The 25,737-nt window shown below is 48.0% G+C and overlaps 1 protein-coding gene across 5 annotated transcripts in view; it reads right to left on the reverse strand.

Annotated features, from left to right (window-relative positions):
- Nucleotides 1-3,451: 3,451 nt before the first annotated feature.
- GDAP1L1 (ganglioside induced differentiation associated protein 1 like 1) overlaps nt 3,452-25,737 on the reverse strand; it is a 42,813-nt gene continuing 20,527 nt past the window's right edge. For 3 of the 5 annotated variants that reach the window (XM_058432806.1, XM_058432807.1, XM_032142372.2), the window contains 4 exons: nt 25,408-25,581; nt 20,681-20,778; nt 19,449-19,563; nt 4,038-5,444 (listed from right to left, as the gene is read on the reverse strand). In XM_058432806.1, coding sequence (XP_058288789.1) covers nt 5,101-5,444; nt 19,449-19,563; nt 20,681-20,778; nt 25,408-25,581 — 731 coding nt within the window. In that variant the 3' untranslated portion in view covers nt 4,038-5,100. Of the gene's footprint in view, nt 5,445-19,448; nt 19,564-20,680; nt 20,779-25,407; nt 25,582-25,737 lie in introns of all 5 variants that reach the window. The other 2 variants (XM_058432808.1, XM_032142371.2) reach the window with 1 other exon arrangement.

The raw sequence follows: 25,737 nt of genomic DNA on the forward strand, positions 1-25,737 counted from the left end.
TTACAGGTGTGAGCCACCGTGCCCATGCTCATTTGCCTTAATTGGCAGGGCAGTAGCATATCACTTTTCCATGGGACTATGTCAGCTTTTCTTTTTCTGTCATAATCTAGTGTGTAGAGACCTTGATTATCTTGATCATCTGTAAAAAACATTGATCCACTACATTGATGATATCATACTGTAACTAATGAGCAGGATGCGTCAAGTACACCAGATGATTCACTAAGATCCAGGCATGCCAGAGGGTGGTATGTAAACCCCATGAACATTCAGAGTTCTGGAAACTTGGTAAAGTTTTTAGCAACCCAGGGATCTAGGAAATGTCAGGATATCCCCTCCAAGTGAAAGATAAGTTGCTGCACCTCCTACTAAGAAAAAGGCACAATTGGTGGCCCTCTTTGGATTTGGGAGGCAACATACACCCATTTGTTTTTATTTTTGTCTTTGTTTTTGATGAGGGTCTCACTAAATTGCCCAGTCTGGTCTCAAACTCCTGAGCTTAAGTGATCCTCCTGCCTCAGCCTCTCAAGTAGCTGGGATTACAGGCATGTGCCACTGTACCTGGCAATACATCCATTTGTGTACACTGCTCCAAACCATTTACTGAGTAACCCATAAGACTGACAGTTTTGAATGGATCCCAAAGCAAATTCAGGCTACAGTGTAAGATGCTTTGCGAGTTCAGCCTTATGACCCAGCAGATCCAGTGGTATTTAAATTACCTGTGACATAGGCATCCGGTATGGAGCTTCCAGCAAGCCCTAATAGGAAAATCTCAGTGCACATCCCTAGGGCTTGGAACAAAGTCATGTCCTCTTCTGCAAACAATAATGGTCCTTTTGAGAAATAACATCTGGCTTTCTACTGGGCCCTGGTAGAGACTACACACCTGACCAGGAGACACCAGGTGACTATGCAACCTGATCTCCCCATCATGAACTGGGTATCATCTGATCCATCAAGCCATAAGCTAGGCATACACAGCAGCATCATTCTATCATCAAGAGAAAGTTACATAGCTCAGACAATGGCATCTATTTCACCACATTGCTGCCTCTTCCTCAATCAACACCAGAGGCCTCTTGGCAAATGCCCTATAATCAGTTGATGGAGGAAGAAAAAAACTCAGGCTTGGCACCACCTGGAAGTGGATGGTTACAGCACTACAGGAATTCCCCGAAAGACATTGCGGAAGGCAAATCCTCGCAGTGAACAGAATTTCAAGCAGTATGTCTCCTTGTCTGCCTTATCAAGATAGAGACAGAAGTCCAGGAATACAAATCTGTACATATTCATGGGACGGATGGTTTGGCCGGATGCTTATGAACATGGAAAGAAGATTGGAAGATTGGTAACCAGGAGCTCTGTGGGAGAAGGAATGTGGATGGGCCCCTAACAATGGACACAGAATGGGAGGATGTTTGTGTCCTATGCACATGTTCCCCCAAACAGTACCCACTGCAGAGGAAACCATTGTTCAATAAACCAATGGACAAGATGCCTTGTTCTGCAGCTGTCTGTCATTCTCTTTCCCCAGCCACTCTAGTGCTTGCTCAATAGGCTGATGTACAAAAGGGCCGTGGTAATTGAGCTAGAGGTTATAGATGGATACAACAACACAGACTTCCTCTCATTAAGACTGATTTAGTGAATGCCACTGCAGAGTGCCCAGTGTGCACAGTTCCTAATATGACACCATTTGCCATAGGAACCAGCTATCTGAGGGCAGATAGATCACATTGAACCCCTTCCATCACAGAGGAAGCAGCAGTTTCTACTCATTTATTCTCTGTATGGGTTTGCCTTCTCCGACCACTATATTCATGGACTTATGAATGCCTTGGTCCCAGTGTTGGTATTGCACATAACATTGCTTCTGACCAAAAAGTTGATATTATTGCAAAAAAAATTCAGCAATGTGGTTATACCCATGGTGTATTGTGGCCTTACCATGTACTCTCTTATCTAGAAGAAAGTACTCTCTTATCTAGAAGCAGCTAGTCTTATCGAACACTGAAATGGCCTCTTGAAGACTGTTACAGTGGCAGCCAGGAGACACTGCAATGTGGAGTGCTGTCCTACAGGATACGGTATGTACTTTGAACCAACCACAGTGCTGTTTCTCCCACTGCCAGAGAACACAGGTCTAACAATGCCAAGGTGGAAGTGGAAGTGACTCTCACTATTATACAAATAACCCATTCATAGAACTGTTGCTTCCCATCCCTGAGACTGTGGATTTTGATAGCTTAGAAATTATAGCTCCTAAGGGAGGAGTACATCTATTGAGGAATAATTCAATGGTTCGATTAAGTTAGGAGTTGAGACTGCCACTTGGCCATTTTGAGCTCCTCATACCCTCGAAACTACAGGCAAAATAGTGTGTTTCTCTACAGGCTAGGATGATTGAGCTGATTACCAGGGCTAAACTGGGTTGCTCCTGCACAACGATAGCATGGAAGAATAGGGGATTGTCTGCAGTGCCCCATAATACTTCCACATCCAATACTAATGGAAGACCATAGCAATCTAAGGACCACCAGAGTCTGAGTCATGTCACCAGGTAAAATACGCTAACTAACTGAGGTGCTCTTTTTCACTAGAATAGCTAGTGAAAAAAGAGAAATTGTAGATATCAACAGTGGCCTTGGAATCAATTACAGAAATGAAACCTATAGCAATTCTGAGTATTTTCTTCTTTGCTTGGAGGGTGTGTGTGTGTGTGTGTAATTGAATATAACGAATGCTAGTGATGGTCAAATTTATGTTTTCATCTGAATATTATAGTAGATTGAGGTATGGGTGTGATCTCTAGAGCTAGAGGAGGAATGAGAAGAGAATCTACCATTATCCAGAGTGATGTTACTGACTGATGGGGCTTTGTGAGTCTCATTTTTGGAGAGAGGTTTAGCACGTCCTCATTGCAGGAGGCAGTAAATCCTGTGAGGATTGAGTATTATACTGTTGTTCTTGAGTGGAAGTTAAATGAAGAATGGGGAGAGTCTGTGTGGATGTTTGATTTTTTTTTTTTTTTTTTTGAGGTGGAGTCTCGCTCTGTTGCCAGGCTGGAATGCAGTGGTGCCATCTTGGCTTGCTGCAACCTCTGCCTCCTGGGTTCAAGCAATTCTTGTGCCTCAGCCTCCTGAGTAGCTGGGATTACAGGCACGCACCACCACACCCAGCTAATTTTTGTATTTTTAGTAGAGACGAGGTTTCACCATGTTGGCCAGGCTGGTCTTGAACTCCTGACTTCGTGATCCACCCGCCTTGGTCTCCCAAAGTGTTGGGATCACAGGCGTGAGCCACCACACCCGGCCTGTGTGAATGTTTGATTAGCCAAGGGGATGGATGGTGCCAGACAGTGTTCGTGGTCTCTAAGTTCCACCTTTGCCCTGTCTTGGCCCTGGATGACTAAGCTTTCTTTTTACCTTGATGGAAAAAGATGTGCAAATTCTTAATACTTTTTTTTTTTTTTTGCAAAATAAGTAAAACTATGCTTTATATTCTATATATTATACTCCTGATTTAATGTTCTTTGGGCATTTTAAATAGTTTTCCCTCTGGGAAACTGGGGTGGGGGGCATGTGCCCCGGGTGCCCCTGAAATCCATATATAGGTTTATTTGATTTTATTTTCTAGAGATAGGGTCTGGCTATGTTGCCCAGGCTTGTCTTGAACTCCTGGCCTGGAGCAATTCTCCCACCTTGGCCTCCCAAAGCACTGGGATTATAAATGTGAGTCACTACACCTGGCCCTTGCACAGGTTAATGAGAACAAAAGGTTGTAAATATGCCTTGTAACCTGTAAAGGGCTGAGCCTAAATGAGCTGGGTTGATGTTAAGGTCAGAGCCCTGGAAAGTCAATCTGGAAGCCAGCCCCAGACTCAGCAACTTGAGACCGGGAGTCAACTCTTGCTTGCTCTTGTGAAGAACTGAGACTGAAACCTCACATCTCTACCCTTCTGGCTCCAGCGCTTGGCAATGAGAACTAGATGGACAACACAGGTTTAGAAATGAAAAGCAACTGCTCCTCCTGGATGCTTTATTGGGGCTTTTGGTGGTTTCTATGCATGAGCGGCAGTGACACCAAGACCCTTTCCCAACATGCAAAAGGCACAGGAAAGTGAGACCCGACTGGGGTGGGTGGCGTGGATGCAGAGACTTCCCCCCTGCCCCCGGCTCCATGAAACGGTGTAGCACGGGGGCAGCCCCGGGAGTGGCAGGAAGGGGGGGTATTGAAGGAGATGGCTTGGACAGAGGCTAGGAGGGGGACCTAGTTTTGTCCACCTCCAGATCCGCCCCTGCACTTGGGCTGGACTGACCTTCTGAGAGAGGGTCAACATGGCTTTTACGGAAAGTCCCACCTCACAGGGTAGAAAAACTCAAGGTAGGAAGAGGATGATGGCTGCTGCCTTCAGAGATTTCTATTAAAGCCAAACCCAACACATGGGCAAAATCAGAAGGACAATGAGAGGGTGTGCTCATGGTGTCCGTCCCCACCGAAGCCTGATTTTTGCGTGCCACTGCCTTGGCTCAAGCTAGTCCATGTCCAGGAGAAGCGTGAAGCCCCTTCTGATCTTCAGGGACCTCCCATGGGGTCTCCGGTTATCCAGCCCCATTCAGAGGTACGGGTTAGAGGAGTCGAGTCTTGATGTTGGCTTTGTCCTGTGGAAGAGTTCCCTGGGCAAGAGGGAAGGGGGGGCGAGGGGTAAGGCCCTCTGAGTCCCCAGCACCTCCCAGAATCTGGGCCCTGGTGGATGAAACATCCTGGGACTCACCTCAGATCCTAACCAGTCCCCACAGTTCCATCTTGAGACCTTGAATCGATAGAAAAGGCATTCGTGTTTTGTTTCTGTGTTTTGTTTTCTCTCTCTTTCTCGCTTCCTCTCTCTCTTTTAGTAGAGCCGTGGCCTTGAGTCACGGCATTGGCAACGTCTACTTCTAAACTATGGAATGTTTTCACACTGACGATATTAGTACTCAGAATGAAGGGCGGGGAGGGCTGTCCAAGTGTTCATGAGACAGTGAGTTACTGAGAGCTCACGGGGAAACACACAGCACAGAGACACCGACAGTCAGACACCAAGCCCCAGGCCTGGCCCTAGATGTATTTTTTCTTGAGGTACCAGTAGGCAAAGTAGCCCATCCCGCCCAGGGAGCCCATGAGGAAGGACGCCCCAAAGAAGGATGGGGGTTTCCTCTTGACCAGCCGGAAAGCATTGGGGATGACGGCCGACAGCAGAGTGGTGTGGATGTCACCCAGGACTTTCCGGAAGGCAAAGCGTCTCTGGACCCTCTCAAAGAAGGACTGCAGGTTGGGCCGGCTGCCATCTTCCCAGTATTTCTTGGACAGTCCCAGGAACTTGAGGCGGTGCAGGGTGGCTCCCAGGAGGACATCAGCGAGGGTGAAGGCACAGCCACAGAGCCACAGCTCGCATTTCTGCCCTAGAGTGGAAGAAAGAGGAGGCAAGGGGATCAATCTCCCCTAACACACAGACTCACTTCTCTCCATGAGCTCCTCTGGCTTCTGCATGCCTGCCCCAGTATTTCCTGAGGGTTATTCATTCCTGTACAATTTCAGTGATTTTTGCCATATCCTCATGCTACTTCTATTATTATTTTTTTCTTTAAATCGACTTTTTTCTCTTTTGTTTTCTTATCCTCATTTTACAGCTGATACATCAGCTGACTTTTAAAGTGCAAATACGTGGCCAGGCATAGTGGTTCACACCTGTAATCCCAGCACTTTGGGAAGCCAAGGTGAGAAGATCATTTGAGGTCAGGAGTTCAAGACCAGCCTGGCCACTATGGTGAAACCCCATCTCTACAAAGAATATAAAAATTAGCTGGGTGTGGTGGTGTACACCTGTAATCCCAGCTACTCAGGAGGCTGAGGCAGGAGAATTGCTTCAACCTGGGAGATGGAGGCTGCAGTGAGCCAAGACAGTGCCACTGCACTCTAGCCTGGGTGAGAGTGAGAATCTGTCTCAAATAAATAAATAAAGTGCAAATATGTGTCATGAAATTCCAGACACATATACAACTACTCCTTTGACAGCTCCACTTGGTGTCTGCTCTGCATTTCAAATTCAAAATGGAATTCCCCCCAGAGCCACCATGCTCATCCCCATCTCAGTAATGGAACCTCCACCCTTGCAGTTGCTCTGCCCAAAAGCCTTGGAGCCACCATTAATTCTTTTTCATTTCTTTTTTTTTTTTTTTTTTTTTTTTTTTTTTGAGATGGAGTCTCACTCCATTGCCCAGGCTGGAGTGCAGTGGCACAATCTCAGCTCACTGCAACCTCTACCTCCCAGGTTCAAGCAATTCTCCTGCTTCAGCCTCCCTAATAGCTGGGATTACAGGTGTGCACCACCATGCCCGGCTAATTTTTGTATTTTTAGTAGAGACAGGATTTCACCATGTTGGCCAGGCTGGTCTTGAACTCCTGACCTCAGGTGATCTGCCCACCTCGGCCTCCCAAAGTGCTGGGATTACAGGCATGAGCCACTGCGCCCGGCCCCACCATGAATTCTCTTTCACCCCAACATACAATTTGTCAGCAATTTCCATCAGCGTTATCTTCAGATAACTTCAGATATCTTCCAGAATCTGATACCGCCTCTACTTGTACCGTCCTTGTCCAAACGACCATTATCTTCTAAGTTATCACAATGTCCTTTTAAAAGGTCTCCCTGTTTCTGCCCTTATCCCCTAGAGTCTATTTTTAGCACAGCAGCCAAAGTGGTCATGTTAAAATTTAAATGTCTGATAATGTCACTTCTCCCTTCTCAAAACCCTCTAATGATGATGCACTGTTGTGGCCAGAGTAAAAGCGGAAACCCTCCCAAGCCCTGTAAGGCCCTCTGTGATCTAGCCCCCAGGTACCTTTCAGACCTCAGAGTCTGCTTTTCTCTCCCTTCCTCACTCTTCTCCAGCCACATTGGACTCCTGCAACTCCTCACATCAGGGACATTCCTACCACAGGGCCTTTGCCCTTGCTGTTCCCGCTGCCTCAGTCTTCTCCTGCATAGCCGCAGAGCTCATTCCTCTGCCTCCTTCACATCTTTGCTCACATGCCGTTTTCTCCTGGGCTTCCCAGACCGCCAATTTAAAACGGAAGTTTTGGCTGGGTGCCGTGGCTCACGCCTGTAATCCCAGCACTTTGGGAGGTCGAGGTGGCTCTACTAAAAATACAAAAATTAGCCAGGCATGGTGGCGGGCACCTGTAATCCCAGCTTCTCAGGAGGCTGAGGCACGAGAATCACTTGAACCTGGGAGGCGGAAGTTGCAGTGAGCCAAGATTGTGCCACTGCACTCTAGCCTGGGCAACAAGAGCGAAACCCCATCTCGAAATAAATAAATAAAAATAAAAAAATAAAATGGAAGTTTTAAATGGAAATTATAAATTGATAGTCTGTGAAGCCCAGGAGAAGCTGGCACGGGAGCAAAGTTGCGAAGGAGGTGGAGGAAGACCTTACCCAGCAGTCACTCTCCCCTCTCCTGCTTTGTTTTCCTCCGTAGAATGTAGCGCCACATTGCACCATCTACTTGACATTCTCATTTTGTTTATTGTCTGTTGTCCTCTACTAGAGTGGAAACTCAATGAGGGCAGGGAGTTTGGTCTGTCTTGTCTGTGGCTGTATCCTCTGCATCTAGAACTGCGCCTGGCATACAATAGGTGCTCAGTAAATCTTTACTGAATGATTGATGAATGAAAAAATAAACTGTATCATTAACGGTAGTATTAAATGATTCGCTATAAACTATCTGCAATGGTAAAAGTAAACACAACAAAAACAAAACAAATGCAATTAAATTCCAGCTGGATACTACTGCCCGTCAAAGTATCTGCTCCCAAGACTGGCTTCTTTCTTTCTTCCTTCCCTCCCTGCTTGCTTGCTTTCTGCCTTTCTTTCTTTCTTTCTTTCTTTCTTTCTTTCTTTCTTTCTTTCTTTCTTTCTTTCTTTCTTTCTTTCTTTCTTCTTTCTTTCTTCTTTCTTTCTTTCTCTTTCTTTTCTTTCTTTCTTTCTCTTTCTTTTCTTTCTCTTTCTTTTCTTTCTGTCTTTTCATTTCTTTCTTTTCATTTCTTTCTGTCTCTTTCTTTCTTCTTTCTTTCTCTCTCCCTCTCTCTTTCTTTCTTTCTTCCTTTCTTTCTTTCTTTCTTTCTTTCTTTCTTTCTTTCTTTCTTTTATTTCTCTCTTTCGACAAAGTCTCACTCTGTCACCCAGGCTGGAGTGCAGTGGCGCAATCTCAGCTCACTGCAACCTCCACCTCCAGGGTTCAAACAATTCTGCCTCAGCCTCCCAAATAGCTGGGACTACAGGTATGCACCACCATGCCTGGCTAATTTTTTTTTTTTTTGGTATGTTTTACTAGAGATGGGGTTTTGCCACGTTGGCCAGGCTGGTCTCGAAATCCTGACCTTAGACGATCTGCCTGCCTCGGCATCCCAAAGTGCTGGGATTACAGGTGTGAGCCACCACACCTGGCCTCATTTTGTTTTTAAGAAAGGGCAGATGTTAAACACATAAAGGGGTTAAGCACTAACATCTTACTAATTTTCTTTGATGTAATCAAAAGAGGATAACTCACACAACGTGGTTTTACATTATTTATCACCATGTTTTTGTGTCATCTAAATTTAGCTTGACTATCGCATTTGGGATTAAGAAAGAAAAAATTAGCCTGCGTTTTTAGAAAACACTTGTTTGTGCAATATTTTCTCCTAGTTGTTTTGACCTGAAATTCTGGAGTTTCTTTGGTCCCTTACATCTCCTCTTTGCTCAAAAATCTTTAATTCTCCCCACTGACTACACCTTAAGGTCCAAGTTCCTGTGCCTAGCCGTTAAGCCCTTTCAAGAGTTAGTTTAGCTTTAGTATGTGTCTCTAATCTTGACGTCTCATGAATTGCCCATTGGTCCACTGTCTTCCCCAACAAGCTGCCCACTTCAGCCTCCAGGACTTTGTCCCTGCTGTACCCCATGCCCGGAATTCTCTCCCCTCTCCCTTCCCTTCCTGTGAGGGCTGCTTTCCTGGGAGGCTTGCCTCTGCACCTTTGAACAGGTTGTTCCTTTCAGTTCAGGAATTCCATGAGTCCAATGCTCCCTACCGTCAAAACCTGAGCCCCCTCCTTCCGCTCTGCATCTTCTTGGTCATGGATTCATTCATTCAGCAAGTGGTTACCTGGCAGTATGTGCTAGGCATGAAGACACAACACAATACAATGTCTCCCCTCAAGAGGCTCACAGTCACAGGGAAAGGGGTAAAGTGTAATGACGGCTCTCATCAGAAGGTTATCCTTGAATAGGTAATCTTCAAGGCACCTGATGAGGCTGGGCGCAGTGGCTCACATCTCTCTCCCTTACTTTAGGAGGCTAAGGCAGGAGGACTGCTTGAGCACAGAAGTTTGAGACCAGCCCGGGCAACAGGGCGAGACTCTCCTTTCTATAAAAAAGTTTAAAAATAGCTGAATCAGTAGCATGTGCGCCTGTGGTCCCAGCTACTAGGGAGGCTGAGGCAGGAGGATGGCTCGAGCCCAGAAGGTCGAGGTTGCAGTGAGCCTTTTTCACACCACTGCACTCCAGCCTGGGTGACAGAGTGAGACCCTATCTTAAAAACAAACAAACAAACAAACAAGACACCTGATGGGCCCCCGAGGGGCAATAATGGGTTGGGAGTTAGTGATGCAGGTTCCAGGCTCAGAGAAGCACTGTCAATGTGGAGGTGGTATTTAAAGCCAGGAGAGTGGACAGTATCAGTGTAGCCAGACTTGAAAATAGGGCAAGGGACTGAACCCGGGGTCCCCCTGCAAACTTTAAATATTGACACCAAGAGAAACCAGCAAAGATGATAAGAAGGAGCTGCCTTTGAGGTAGGAGAAGAACCAGGAGAGGGTGGTGTCCAGCAAGCCAACTTAGGACAGGGTTCTGAGGAGGAGACAGTGCTCAGCTGTGTCCAAACGCTGTGTTGAGGTCAAATAGGAGGCCTGAGAACTGGTGACTGTGTTTACCAACTGGCGACCCTGGCAAGAGCAGCTGGAGTAGAATGCTGACTTAAAAGCTGGTTTGGAGGGAGTTCAAAGAGAAAGGGAGGAGAGGAATTGGAGATGGTGAACAAAGATCATTCTGCCATGGAATTTTGCTAGAATGGGGAGGATGGGCCAGTAGTGAGAGACAAGTCAAGAGCATTTTCATAAGTTGGGAGGAATAAAATAGCATGTGTTTGTGGATGATGCCACAGAGAAGGGAAAGATTCTATGGGGAAGAGTGGATAGAATTACGGATGTGGTGTTCTTACAGGGATGAGAGTGGATGGGATCTGATGCACTAGGGAAGGGATTGGTTTTAAAGGACAATCCCTTCCATCCTTGGACAAGGACAAGAACAGTCCATCCTTGGTAACAAGAGGGCATATGTGCTACCGTATTTCATCAAATCTAAGTTACTATTAAATATAAGACACCTATCCAAAAGTAAGAAAGGAGAATTAAACTATTGACTGGAATAAACATTCCAGTTTCAGAGATGCTAAGATGTGGTCTAACAAAGATGCATCTTAGAATTGATGAGATACAGTGGGTGGGTCGTTGTGGGGATGAGAGCTGTGAAGATCTCTTTCTAATGCTTCGATTTTCTCAGTGATATATTGCCATTACTTTTAATGGCCAAAACCACAATTATTTTTGCACTAACCTAAAGTGATCAGTTCTGAGTGAGAATGTGGGGGAGGTGGCTGGAGGGCTGAGGAGGAAGGAGAAGGCATAAAGGAGTCATTTAGGGAGTGAAGCGGGGAGGTCTGGGGCAGCATTGAGGTCACCTAAGCCTTGCAGTTGTAAATACAAAGTGAGTCCCACCAGCATCCTGTGTGTTTCTCCAGCCACATATAGGTTCACAGGTGAAGGCGCTGAGTAGGTGGAGAGCTGGGTTCAACAAGGTTTGAGGTTTTGCAAAGCAAGTATGGAGGGCCAGGGCGTTGAATGTGCAGGCACGAAAGTTCTAATGATGAACCAGGGAATCACCACTAGATATGGAGGGAGGTACCATTGTGATGGGAGTGAGGGACAGTGAAAGGATCAAGTGACATAAGTCCCCAGCTGCAGACTGCATGATACCAGCAAGGGAGTGTGGGTAGACAGATCAGAGAACCGGCCCAGGGACTAGGTTTAGATACTGGGCAACATGGAGAAACCAGCAAGGGACATGAGAAGGAGCAGCCCAAGAGATAGGAGGCGAACCAGGAAAGTGTGGTGTAATTCCCTGGATCTTCCAACAACTGTATAAAGTAGGTGATGTTATTATCCTGACTTTACAGATGAGGCAATTGAGGCACAGAGAGGTTAAGTAACTTAGTCAAACCTCAGCTAATATGTGTCAGAGCAGAGCCTAGATTTGAACTTAGGCCATCTGGTTCCAGATTCTGTGGTTGTAACCACTCTGTTAAGCTACTTATTTCCACATGCAAATGAGCATAGACACAGCAGGTTTCTCCACGTCCACTCAGGCCCCTTTTAATACGTGAGTTCTTTACCCAGGTCTGTGTGCAGATCTCTTCATGCATCTGTAACCTGCATAGACTGCACGTTTGCCTGTGTCTGCCTGCACAAATCCATGCAGCCGATTGTTTATATGTACGTGGATATCCACTCTCCTGGGCATCTGTGTCCACGTGGTGTGGGATTACCACACATGTGAGTGCAGTTTAAGCCCAGGTGAATCTGGATGTTTGCCTCAGACATGCTCACTGTTATGTTCATGCCTATGTTTATGTTTGTAGGCAAATGCTGATGGCCTTCTATGTGTGTCCATGTTTGTGTGTGTGCCTGGGCAGCAATCTGGTATCTGACCCCTTCCCTGTTCTCCTCTCTTCTCCTCCACTTGTGTGTTCCCTTTGCAAACCCCAGGCCTGGATGAGCCCCTTCTGCACTTCTCTGGGTCTGCCAGCTGGAGGTGATCTCACAATGAGGCCAACTGGTTACACTTTAATTTCAGGACCACAAAGCCCAGGAGGGCACTCCGTGCTGCCTAGGGTCCTATTATATTTCTTGAGTGTGTCCTGCTCCCTGTGGAGACAATTGCATCTTTTCATCCTCTCTTCTCACACTTCTCACATCCTTTCCCCAGTTCCCTCTCAGCCAATGACATCACCTCATGCTTCATTCAGAAGATAGCAGCTTTCAAAGATGAAAGCCCACACTCCCCACCTCGATGCTGCAAAACCGCTCCATGCTGCTGATGCGGACACAATGCAGGGCGTGTCCTAACCCCAAGGCCAAGCCCTCCATGAGCCCTCTGCACCTGCTCCATGCTGTGTCTCCACATCTCTTCGGGTTGTCTTTCTAGGTCCTCCTCCCCCTTCTCCATGTTGTTCTGCACCCCAGGAAGCTCACTTGCTGGCTCCACCCCCCAGGGCTCATGCCCTCTGGTTTCGGAAAGTTAGGCAAGTAGGAAGCAGGGGTGGGAGATGAGGGAGAGCAACAGTGATGTCGGACTGACTTCCCTCAGCTCCTCTCTGCGAGTCACCACGGCTGGCAGTGACCACCTCTGTCCAGGTTCCTGAATCTGCTCTCATGACCCTGTGATCTCAAGACTTCAGGCCTGGGGTACTCCTCTCTGCCTTGGGATGTCCCTGCATCCTGCCTGTGCCTTGATAAAGAGTCCCTTTATTGAGCCGTCTTCCATTTCCCCCGTTTGAAGATGTCCTCTGTTTTCTATAGGACCCCTGCCTGAACCACGCCCCCCTGTCTTCGTGGCCTCTGCATCACCGTCCTGAACCTCCGATTCCCCCTTTCCACTGCACTGTTTCCACCAGCATGAGAACACATTTGTACATCTCCTGTCCAAAAACAATTCCTCCTGTCACCGCACGTCCTTCTTCAGCCACCACCACCTTCTTTGTTCACCTCTACCCTTCTCAAAAGAGGTATCTACACTCACCACCTTCATTCCTCACCTCCCATGCACTCTTCAGTCCATTCCAATCTGGCTTTTGCCCCAGGTTGCAGTGAAATGCTTCTGGCGAGGTCACCGCCGACATCCATGGTAGAAAGCCGAGGGCACGCTTTCCTATCCTGGCTTGCTCAAGCTCCCAGCAGCACTGACACCATTCTGTCTCCTTAAAACCCAATCCTCCCACGGTTCCTCCTAACATGAGGGTCTTCCTACTTCACTGGCCACTCCTCGGTGGGCTTTGCTGACTCCTCTGCGCTGATACCCGCTTAGTGTGGGAGAACCTCTGCATAGATGTGGTAGTTACGTTTTAATTATTATCATTATTTGAGACAGGGTCTCACTCTGTCCCCCAGAAGATGACTCACTGCAGCCTCAACCTCCCAGGCTCAGGCAATCCTCCTGCCTCAGCCTCCTGAGTAGCTGGGTCTACAGGCATGTACTACCACACCCAGCTAATTTTTGTACTTTCTTGTAGAGACAGAGTCTCACCATGTTGCCCAGACTGGTCTTGAACTCCTGGGGCTCAAGTGATTCTCCTGCCTCAGCCTCCCAACTAGCTGGAATTACAAGTGCACATGACCATGCCTGGCCCAGGCAAGACAGTTTTAAAGTACACCCACAAATTACTTGATATACTCCTCCCTTCAGCGGAGCCCAATTCTCCTCCCCTTGAATAGCAGCTGTATTTCGTGACTTCTAATGAATGATGGGGCAGAGTGACTTCCAGCATTAGATCATAAAAGACATTGTGCCTTCTGCGTCTTCTCTTTCTCTGGAATAACTTGCTCAGGGAAAGCCAGCAGCCATGCTGTAAAGAAACCCAAGCAGCCTATTGAGAGGCCCACATGGTAAGGAACTAAAGTCTCCTGCCAACAGCCAGCAGGGAATAGAGGCCGCTAGCTAAGAACCACATGAGTAAGGCAGCTTGGAAGTGGATCCTCCGGCCCCAGTCAAGCCTTCAAATTATTGCAGCCCTAGCTGACAGCTTGAAGGCAACCTGCATTAGGCAACCCTGACTCAGAGCTGCCCAGCTCAGCTGCTCCAGAACTCCAGATCCAGAGAAAATGTGCGACATAATAAATTATTTTAAAATTTAAGACACTGGGGTTGACAGAAATTTCTTATGCCACAACAGATAACTAATACAGCAGGTCCTGATTTCTCTTTTTGTCTCTCTCTGCTCTCTTCCTGGATGAAAACATCCAATTCTATATCTTTAAACACCATGTATTGGCTGAGGACTCCTGAATCTCCAAATTCTGACCTCTCCTTTGAGAGTCAGGCTAGAATATCTAATGGCTTCTGTGACACCTCTCTTGGGTGTCACAAATTCACTGTCTCCCAAACACCCAAGCTGGAGGGCAGTGGCACAATCTTGGCTCACTGCAACCTCTGCCTCCCAGGTTCAAGCAATTTTCCTGCCTCAGTCTCCCAAGTAGCTGGGATTACAGGCACGTGCCACCACGCCCAGCTAATTCTTTGTATTTTTAGTAGAGATGGGGTTTCACCATGTTAGCCAGGATGGTCTTGATCTCCTGACCTCGTGATTCACCTGCCTTGGCCTCCCAAAGTGCTGGGATTACAGGTGTCAGCCACCGTGCCCAGCCCAGGAGTTATCTTTGATTCTCTTTACCTCACTCCCAACCCCCATGTAAATTCCTGCTCATCTTATCTTCAAAATACCTCTCAAGCCCATTCACACCTCACCATCTCCACTGCAACCATCTCAGTCCACGCCAACATCATCTCTCACCTGAGCTGCTGCACCAGCCTCCCCTCTGTCTCCCTTGAAATCCATTTTCACACAGCAGTTGGAATTCTCTCAAATATAAAACCAGAACAACTCAGCCCCATGGAGACTGCAAACAGGGCCATTAGTTCCTCCCATTCCTGTACGCGTGCCACTTTGCAATGTGTGCGTCTTCATGGCTTTGCTCCTCCTGCCATCTAAGACTCATGGTTTTTTTTTTTCTAAGACTGCAAACTCCATGAGAGCAAGAATGACGTCTAGATTTTGCTCATTAATTTATCCCCAGGACCTAGCATCTAGGAGATGTTCAATAAATATTTGAATAAATGAATGAAAAAGAATGGTGATAATAATAATTTCATCTTGAGCTGGGCACTGTGCAAAGTAATCACATTTACTGTCTTAAATTTGCTGGCCCCAAATGCAGGAATGAGGTCAGCCACTACCCACGTGTGAGAGGCAAGCTGTCCCAGCTGAGCCCAGCCCACACTGCCAAGCCACATATCATGAACAAATAAATGGCCCTTCTTTTATGTCACTCAGATTTGCAATGGTTTGTTATACAGCAGAAACTAACTGATACAATCCTCTCCTCAAAGCCCTCCAGGGACTTCCCATTGTACTTAGCATAAAACCCAAACTTGTAAATGTAGGCTCTGAGGCCCATGATCTCACCTCACCCACTCCAGCTCTCCCCTCATTCCCACCACTTTCCCCAGGACTCCCCACACAGCAGCCCGTTCCTGAAGAGTTCCCAGTTCTCTCCCACTCCATGGCATCCCTCAGTCTGGGTCATATCTGCCCTGATTCTTCTCTAGGCTCCTTCTCATCCTTCAGGTCTCACTTTGAATATCACCTTCTCAGGGAAACTTTATCCACTTTATCCTGCTCATTTACTCTTAATCTTAACACTTATCGCTGTGTGCAATTCTGTGTTTACTTATGGGATTATTTGACTAATGTCTTTTTCCTCTGTAAGACTGCAGACTCCATGAAACCAAGAATGAGGTCTGAGTTTTACTCATTAGTTTATCCTAGGACCTACCATTTAGTAGGTGTTCAATAAATATTTGAATAAATGAATGAAAAAGAATGGTAATAATGATTGTTTTTAGAACATTTTACCTTGAGCCAGGCACTGTGCAAAGTACTCAATACTTACTATCTTAACAAATCTTCCACCAGCAACCCTGCTACGATTTGATTCTATTATTATCAACATTTTGCAGATGAGCTCAGAGAGATGAAGTGAATTCCACAAGGTCACAGAGCTAGGAGGTGGTTGATCAGGAATCTGCATCAAAGCCATCTGGCTCTATGCAAGGGGTCTCAACTGTGACATTAAAATCCTTTCCAACACTGGGGTCTGCCCACGAGGGAAGAAATGGAAGGCATAAAAGTGTTTCACCCAGTCAGGTTCAGGGAACCTGGATGAGCAACAGAGGCCATGTGGGCCTAGCCAGTCAGACCTTTAAAATCCATAACCACTTCCGTGGGGCTTCTGCTACCTCCCCCAGCCTCAGAGGGATGCAAGGACTGTCGACACCTCTCCATCTTGAACAACCCCACTTATCTCACCATGGGACAGTGCAATGCTGTCTCCTCTCAGAAGACCTCAGGACAGGGGTCAGCAGTAGGGTCCCAGCCTAGGAATCCCACAAGGAATGCATGTCTGAGGCTATTCTCCAGAACCATCCACCCTAGCCTCCGTCCAGGTCAGACCCTAGGTCTCTCTGGATCACAGTATATATGGACACTTCTGCACTGTGTGCCGGGCACTGTGCTAAGCCCATTACATGCATTTGCTCATTGATCCTCACAGCAGCCCTGGGACGTAGGCACTCATGTTATCACCCCTTGCCTTTTTCTTTTTTCCTCTTTGAGACAGAGTCTCGCTCTGGTGCCTAGGCTGGAATGCAGTGGTGCGATCTCGGCTCACTGCAACCTCTGCCTCCTGGGTTCAAGTGATTCTCCTGCCTCAGCCTCCCACATAACTGGGATTACACGTGCCCACCACCATGCCCAGCTAATCTTTTGCATTTTTAGTAGAGATAGGGTTTCACCATGTTGGCCAGGCTTGTCTCGAACTCCTGACCTCAAGTGATCCATCTGCCTCAGCCTCCCAAAGTGTTGGGGTTACAGGCGTGAGCCACCATGCCCAACCTATCACCCTTTTATAGAATAGGAAAGAGCCCAGAGCTAGTGCTTCCTCATCTGTTAAACAGGATCCTCATCTGTTAAACAGGATCGCTGATATTACCCACCTCCTGGGGTGGTTATGGGGATTAAGTGAGTTTAAATCTGTGAAACACCTAGAACAGTGCCTGACACACAGTAAGGTCTATTAAATATATAGATTTTTCTGGGCTGGATTGTGACCCTCACAAAATTCACATGTTGAAGCCCTAAGCCCTAGAACAAGCTTGTCCAACCTGCAGCCCGCGGGCCGTGTGCAGCCCAGGATGGCTTTGAATGTGGCCCAAAACTAATTCATAAACTTTCTTAAAACATTCTGAGATTTTTTTGCGATTTTTTTAAGCTCATCAGCTATTGTCAGTGTTAGCATATTTTATGTGTGGCCCAAGACAATTACTCTTCTTCCAATGTAGCCCAAGGGAGCCAAAAGATTGGACACCCCCTAAAATCTCAGAATGTGACTGTATTTGGAAACAGGGCTTTTAAAGAGATGATTACCTTAAAATGAAGAGCTTAAGGTGGGTCCTCATTCCATCAGACTAAAGTATTTATAGGAGGAAATTTGGACTCAAAGACACCAGGCATGTGCAGCACAGGGGAAGGGCCATGTAAGGACACAGCAAGAAGGCGGCCACTTGCAAGCCAAGGAGAGAGGCCTCGGGAGAAACCCACCCCACAGGCACCTTGGTCTAGCCTCCAGCTCTGTGCGACAATAGGTTTCTGCTGTTTAAGCCCCTCAGTCTGTAGTATTTTGTTATGGAAGTCCTAAGAAACTAATGCATAAGTGAATAACATATACCTGATGTCCAAGGTCACCTACCGAGAGCATGGCAGAGCTGGGACTCTGTCCCCTAAAGGCCCATCTCTGAACTACCAAGCCTTTTGGCCCCTGAGAGCCATTAACTCTGCAACAGCTCCCCTTAGCTACCATTAGGATAGAAACAGGAAAGTTCCTTTTTTTTTTTTTTGGTTGGGGGGCAAGGGATGGAGTCTCTCTCTGTCCCCCAGGCTGGAGTGCAATGGCACAATCTGGGTTCACTGCAACCTCCACCTCCCAGATTCAAGTGATTCTCCTACCTCAGCCTCTCAAGTAGCTGGGATTAGAGGAACCCAGCACTCCACCTAGCTAATTTTTGTATTTTTAGTAGAGACGGGGTTTCGCCATGTTGGTTAGGCTGGTCTCGAACTCCTGACCTCAGGTGATCCACCCGCCTTGGCCACCCAAAGTGCTGGGATTACAGGTGTGAGCCATTGTGCGCAGCCAAAAGTTCCCCTTTGAGGTGTGTTATTTTTTTCACTCACTTAGTCATACCAGGCTTTGTTTCCAGAAAGGATTTAAGGCAGCTGGCTTCAGTATGCATGATGATGTCTCTGTTCGGGACATAAGGTCTTGTGCTTGTGGCATCAGTTGTGAGATGCTGGAAACAACACTGGACCCATCGAGAGGGAACAAGTTCTGGCCCTAACCATGACATCTATGAGCTGCCTGACCTTGAGCAACTCACTTCATCTCTCTGAGCCTCAGTTTTCTCATCTGGAGAATGTGTGTGCCTTTAGCTGCCATATGTATTAAACTAGTAATAGGACAGGCAGTGTGCTGAGTATATTGAATTTTCACAAGAGTCCAGTAAGACAGGGTTAAGTTGTGTTATTACCATCCCATTTTATAGATGAGGAAACTGAGGCTTCAATAGGGAAAACAACTTGTCTAAGGTTACATATTTGAGGCAGCAAAGCTGGAACTCTAATTCAAGTTGTTCTTACTCTAACTCCATCTGTTTAGGCCCTGGGCTCTACGGCCTTCCCATACACATAGCCATGCATGTGCAGGAGGCTGTTGCAAATGCACCATAAATTTGCATTGTTCAGGAGACAAGACTCACAGGTCTTAAACGGAGCAAGATGGGAAGCTCAGAATGAGATTTGAAGAAGGGCTGCGGCAAAGGTGGTGTGTAACAGGCAAAATGGAATGGAGTGGTGTAGGAAGGGTGCTCCAGGAGGGAGGGGCTGTGGGAGCAAAAGCGTGGAGGTAGAATGAAGCTGGCATGTCCAAGTCTAGATGCCCAGCTGGGAGCAGGAAGAGTCAAGGTCGAGGAGAGTCTGGGTGAGCTTGGATGTCTGGCTGGAGCACGAAGGAGCCATAATGCATTCTTGGGCAGGGCAAGTGGGATGGTGTGGTGGGTAGTGGCCATCACCACTCTTATCATCATCTTCACCTACCTTTATTAAACACCTACTATCTGCTAAGCCCTAATCTAAGCACTTTATATGTATTATTTCATACAATGTCTCAACAGCTCTTTGAGGCAGGTCCTACTATTATCCCCATTTTATAGATGGGAAACTGAAGTTCAGAGAGGGGAGAACCTGACCATATTTACTAAGCTAGGAAGTGGCCAAGTTATGACTTGAACCTTAGTCTGACTCCATAGCCCATCCTCTTAACCACCTGGGAGGTCCTCTGAGACTTTTGGGAAAAAAAGAGGCTGAGAATGGTCAGGGGCAGAGTAGGCTGGGTGGGCTGCAGCCCCCACCTCCCCCAGGGCTGGCACCCACCCTCGTTCTCCAGCTTCCTCTTCTCCAGCTCGGCCTCGATCTGGTCCAGCACCATGGCCAGCTCCCCGAGGATCTTCTTCAGGTAGCTCACATCATCGTGCTCCAAGATCTTGGCCTGGGGGAAGGACAGGGCCAAGAGAAGCTGAGTTGGCCTCAATAGAGCCCAGATGTTCAGGGATGGAAGGAGCTTTGCTGAACTTCTTCCGCAAACCCAGCCTCCAAATGCCCCCCAAGTGTATAGGATGCCCCCCTGTTATGAAGCACCCTCATCTGGTGCCTACAACTGTCCTGTGAGCTTGGCTGCCCTGCCTAGATCCCTGGTACGTTCTTACACCCAGATGCTGGGAGGGCTGGCTGCTAGTGGCTCACAGCTGCCCCTTCTCTCAGCCAATAAGGAACTGCATTGCCCACAAATACTTGGGAGGTTACCTGCCTGCACCCCTCCCTCCAACAATCTGTAGCCAATGTCCCACTGATATGAGGGGATAAAAGGCTGGCCCCTTACTTCAAGGCTGATCACCTTTGTGGTGCCATTTGTGCTCCAGAGCTTCCTGTGGAATCAATTGAGGCTTAGCAGCTTCCTCTTCCTTATCCCTCCCATCCCTCTGGGGTCCCCCTCAGAGCAATCCTTCAATACCTTCTTTCCCAAGAACCCCTGTTCAGTGCTCTGCATTTATTTTTATTTATTTATATGTTTATTGTAATTATTATTATTTGAGACAGAGTCTCACTCTGTTGCCCAGGCTAGAGTGTAGTGGCCCGATCTCAGCTCACTGCAACCTCCGCTTCCCAGGTTCAGGCAATTCTCCTGCCTCAGCCTCCCAAGTAGCTGGGACTACAGGCATCCGCCATGATGCCCGGCTAATTTTTGTATTTGTAGTAGAGACTGGGTTTCACCATGTTGGCCAGGCTGGTCTCGAACTCCTGACCTCAAGTGATCCACTTGCCTCGGCCTCCCAAAGTGCTGGGATTACAGGAGTGAGCCACCATGCCTGGCCAATGCTCTGCTTTTAAAGACACAACCTAACACATGAGGAAACTGAGGCCCCAGGGCAGCAGTGGCTTACCCAAGGTCTAACAGCTAGTAAATGGTAGGGGACAGGATTGGAAAAGCAAGCCAGGGGCTTTTCCATTTCACATCATCAGCTGATCTTCTACTTAGCTTCTCCTATTGTTCATTTCCATGGAAGAGCTGGTAGGGAAGGGGACTCAGCAGGCTGGGAGGTACTCACCATGAGCTTCTTCTGTTTAGAAAGGTAGGGCTCGGAGAGCTGGGGCTCCTCTTCATGGTCCAGTTTCATGAGGTCCGTGGTGGCATTGGCTAAATGTCCTGGGGAGATAATAGGAAAGGTCCCATCCCTCTGATACCTCAGTTGCTCCCCCATCACCTCCCTTACACAACTTGAAGTAGGCCCCATCCAAACACTGGTCATAGGAGTAATACTGTCAACAGCCAACACTTAGGGAGCACTGCAGGCTGTGCCGTAGTGATGGATGAGATGCCATCCTGCCCTGAGCTCAGGCTGGTGGGAGAGATAGGCACATAAAGAAATCTCGGTCAATGGCTCACCCCTGTAATCCTAACACTTTGGGAGGCTGAGGTGAGAGGATCACTTGAGCCCAGGAGTTCAAGACCAGCTTGGGCAACATAGCAAGAACCCATCTTTAAAAAAAAAGTTAGCTAGGTGTAGTGGCGCACACCATAGTCCCAGCTACTCAGGAGGTTGAGGCAGGAGGATCACTTGAGCCTGGGAGGTCGAGGCTGCAGTGAGCTATGATTGCACCACTGCACTCCAGCCTGGGCGACAGAGTAAGATGCTTACTCTAAAAAAATACAAAAATAAATAAATAATACACATCAGCAATATTATAAAATACACATTTAAAAAAATAAAAATAAACTCTATGGTACAGCATGATTAATCTGTAGGGAAGAATGAACACAAGGCAGAGGGACCCAGGGGCTGCCTGCCTGGGGCCCAAGGGACTGAGAGACCTCACAGAGGAGGAGACTGTACCCTTGAGGATGAGTAGGAGATGCCAGAAACTGATAGACCCAACCCTAGACCTGGTCATCTTCCCTGCCTCACTGCTTCTCCCCCTGCATTCTTCCCAAATTGCAGCATCCCCTCCCTGACACAAAGCCCAGCCAGATTCCTGGATTTGCCCTCAGCTCCTCCCACTACCTCACCCCACATCAAGTCATTCCCAGGTCCTGTTGATTCTTCCTCCTCCATCTTTCTCATATTTTCTCACATTTAACCTCCTCCATTTAGCTGACTATCTCTTAGTTCAGACCCCATTAATGTCTCACCTAGATGATTTCACCCACCCTCTGTCACCTCCCCTCTCTCCCTTACAAGCCCTTCTCCCCACCCCTGCCAGAGATATCTTCTTCACACACTTGACCATGTCACTCTGTTTAAAACCTATCCCTGGCTCCTCACTACCCTCAGATAACATCCGAGCTCCTCAACTTGCCTTCAAAGAGCCTTCAGGATCCACTTGCCCTCCCTCTCACCTACTCCATCTTTCACTGAGTTTTCCCAACTGTTCCTGTCGCAATGTGTACATTTCGGCCACTCTACATGCTTGCTGTTCCCTGAATGTACCAGACCACTCCACACCTCCAGGCTTCTGCTCATACTACTACTTCTTCCTAAAATAGCCTTATCCTCCTTTCCTGAAAGCCTCCTTCTAGATTCAGCTAAAGATTTCCTCCTCCCTGAAGCCCTTCCTGATCCTCTAGGAGTTCTGCCCGCTCAATGTCTTTGCTCCCCAGTTTACGCCCTACAGACTTCTGCCAGGGAACGCAAACACACTAATCAGAGCTGCCATTCACAACTCCATTAATCTTCCTGTCTATATGAAAAGAGCCCTCCTGGGCTTGTGAGTCCACAACCTGCCTGCTTGCTGTACATGGAGATTTTGGTGCTAACGTAGTTATCGCTGAATGTGTATGTCTCCCTCTAACACTTGAGCTTCTGGACAGCAGTGGCTATGTCAGATTCATCTTTGTTCCCTTAAAACTCAACACAGGCCTGGCACAGAGCAGGAGCTCAGTGAGTGTTGAATGAATGAATGAATGAATGAAATGAGTGAGTGACTTAGGTTGTTTAGCTTCTGTCCTCTGAGATTTCACCACCCACTGCCCCATCTCCTGTCCTGACACAAATCTCAGTAAACACACTCCCAGATCATTCAGCTTCAGGGCTATATTAAGTCTCATTGATGTTTTATGAATGTGAAGGTCAAGGACAGCATCTTCTTTCTTGCCTGTCACCCAGTGCTGCCCATGTGGTGGCTTTAGACTCCAGGAGGGCAGGCCAGCTCAAGAGAAGACTTGAGACTGATTAAGGTGTCACTGCAGGCTGGCTTCGACTCCTTCTGCACTCTGGGACCTCCTTCCCCTCATCCCCCAGCTGGGCTGGAGCCCTGAGATCCTCTCTGCCTCCTCAGAGAAAGATGGGGAGAGAGGGGGTGGGCTGGGTCTGCTCTGGACTCCCAGTGCCTTCTAGGCACCGTCAAATGGCTCAGGGCAAGATTGAGGGAGAGTGCCCCTAATTCCCAGAAGCCCCTGGGGACTGCCCCTAGCCCTTGGCCATGCCCCTGCCTACCAACAGCTGGGGCCTGCCCGGTTCATTCTTCCCTCAGAGGAGAGATCTTTGTAAAATGCAGATCTGATCACGTCACTTCCCATCACCGTTTCTCCACTGCTCTTTGGACAAAACCCAAATTCTGCTAGACCCTCCTCCCCAGACACGCACCACAACCATTTCCACCCCACCTTGGGCTACACTTGCACCACACTGAATTTCCTGCATTCCCCAAACACCATACACCCTGTCCTACTCCAGAACATGAAATAATTTTCCCTCTTCCTCCCCTTCTACCTGCTACACATCCTCGGTCACTGCTGCATTTTGGAAGGCTTCTGTGGCCCCGGAGGCTGGGGTGGACATCGTGTGTGCCCACACCCTCCCTGATCTCCTGCTCGTAACACTTATGCCCCAGATTAAACATTTTTAAATGAATTTATTTTTGAGCAGGATATACATGTATATTGTTGAAATTCAAACAACATTGAAGAATGTACTGTAAAAGTAAATCTCTGTCCTCTGCAGCTGCAGTCTCTTAGTTCTGCTCCCCAAAGACACAAACTATTGGCAGCTTCTGTGCGTCCTTCCAAAAATACTCCTTGCAGAGCAAGCACCTGTGTGTCCATTTAACCCCCTTCTGAGTAGTAATGAGAGCACACTAGATGGTGTTTTTTTTTTTTTTTTTGCCCTTCACTTTTTTCCACTCACTAATATATCTTAGGGAGCATTCCATACACCTATTAATTTTTAAAAACATCTGCACAGTATTCCATTGTATGGAAGTACCCATAACTTATTTACCTAGTTCCCAATTCATGACAGCTGGGTAATTTCCAGCGATATTCTTGCTCTTGCCAACTATGCTGCAGTGAATACCTTTGTTCATACTTCTTGGTGCATATGTTCAAGTGTAACTGCAGGGTAATCTCCAAGATGTGGGCTTTTTCATGTTTGACATAGAGTGCCAGGCTGCCCTCCTGAGAGCTTGTTCAAACTCACTTAGTCCTGTGCTGTAATTGCCTGGTGACTTGTCTTTCCTTCCATGGAACTTGACCCTGGGATGGCAGAAGCTGTGTCTATTCCTGTTTGTCCCCAGTCCCCTGCCCAGGGCCTCATAAATGTTGTTGAGGGGGCTGTTGCTGGGAGCCGGATGTATAGGTAAAGCCTGAGTCTTGGCCACATATGGTGGCTCATGCCTGTAATCTCAGCACTTTGGGAGGCTGAGGCAGGCAGATCACCTGAGGTCAGGAGTTCAAGACCAGCCTGGGCAATATGGCAAAACCTCATCTCTACCAAAAATACAAAAAATTAGCCAGGCGTGGCAGCATGTGCCTGTGGTCCCAGCTACTTGGGAGGCTGAGGTGGGAGAATCGCTTGAGACTGGGAGGAGGAGGTTGCAGTGAGTCAAGATTGCACTACTGCACTCCAGCCTGGATGACAGAGGGAGACCCTGTCTCACAAAAAAAAAAAAAAAAAAAAATTCTGAGTCTTGTTCAGTGACAATGGTTCTCAAGGGACAGGGTTGAGTTCTACAACTTAACACCGCCCTAACCCTGCCTTTGAACATTAGCCACGTTCCTTTGAGGGGGACGACATGACCATTTACTGAGCACCTATTATCTACTAGGAATCTTCAGGTGTCTTTTGGCTGTAGGACCCCATGGTGTTTGTTCAAAGCCTAGATTGTAGTCTGTAAACAGCTGCTGAGGGATTATCTGATTTAATCCGACACCCATTCACTGGATGTCAGATACAAAAGGATGAAGTAGGCTGTAAGCATGTCCAGGCTGGCCATTAGGACAGGACATGCTCATGGGTGGCCTTCAATCCGAGACCCCACTGGGGGCCTTGCCACATCTGGACAGCCTTCCTTGGTAATCCTAACCCTGAGGTCACTCAGTGCCCTTGGCCAAGAACAGCCCTGACTGTCTAAGACTGAAACTCGTGCGGGGAGAACAAACCTTGTGGGGACAGACAGCCCCATAGTCTCTGTATGGGAGGGCAGGACAAGAGTAGGGAGCAGGGGATGGGGAGGGGGCGAGACTGGTAGAGAAGGAGAGAGACATATTCTGTTAGAAACTGGGTGAATGAGATGGAGGCCAGGAAGTCGGGGGTGAAGGGGATGGCAAGCAAGAGGCACAGAGAGAAAGAGCAAGAGTGAGAGAGAGAGACCAGCAGAGTCAGAAACCAACCCCGAGCACTCAGAGAGAGTCAGGGACAAATGAAGAATGCAAGAGGGAGAGCAGGAGGAGGAAGGGGAGGACAGAGAGAGGCCCAGGAGAGGGAGGACTTCCTTTGGAACAAAAGAGTGGCAGCGAAGGGGGAAAGCAGAGGGGCTGTCTCGCCACCCTGGCACTCACTGCGGATCTCTGCCGTGGCGTACTTGGGGATCATGGAGTCGGTGGTGAGCTCGGGGTGCAGGATGCAGCCGTGCGTGTAGGCATCCATGGGCAGCGCGTCCAGCAGCTCCCGGTACTGCAGCACCCGCGCATGCTGCGGGCTGCCCACCTCGGGCATCAGGGCCACCACGTGCTCTGTGGGCACCGCCAGGGGCTGGGCAGGGCAGCCAGAGGGGCACCTGCCCTGGCCACCTGCCCCCAGCATCCCTGAGCCCCAAGATGTCTCTGCCCAGAGCCCCAGGGCCCCCCCATGCTCGGGCTCGGCTGCTGGCGGACAGGGGATCCTAGTGA

Source organism: Hylobates moloch, unplaced genomic scaffold (genome assembly GCF_009828535.3).
Source record: "Hylobates moloch isolate HMO894 unplaced genomic scaffold, HMol_V3 SCAFFOLD_21, whole genome shotgun sequence".
Classification (NCBI taxonomy): Eukaryota; Metazoa; Chordata; class Mammalia; order Primates; family Hylobatidae; genus Hylobates; species Hylobates moloch.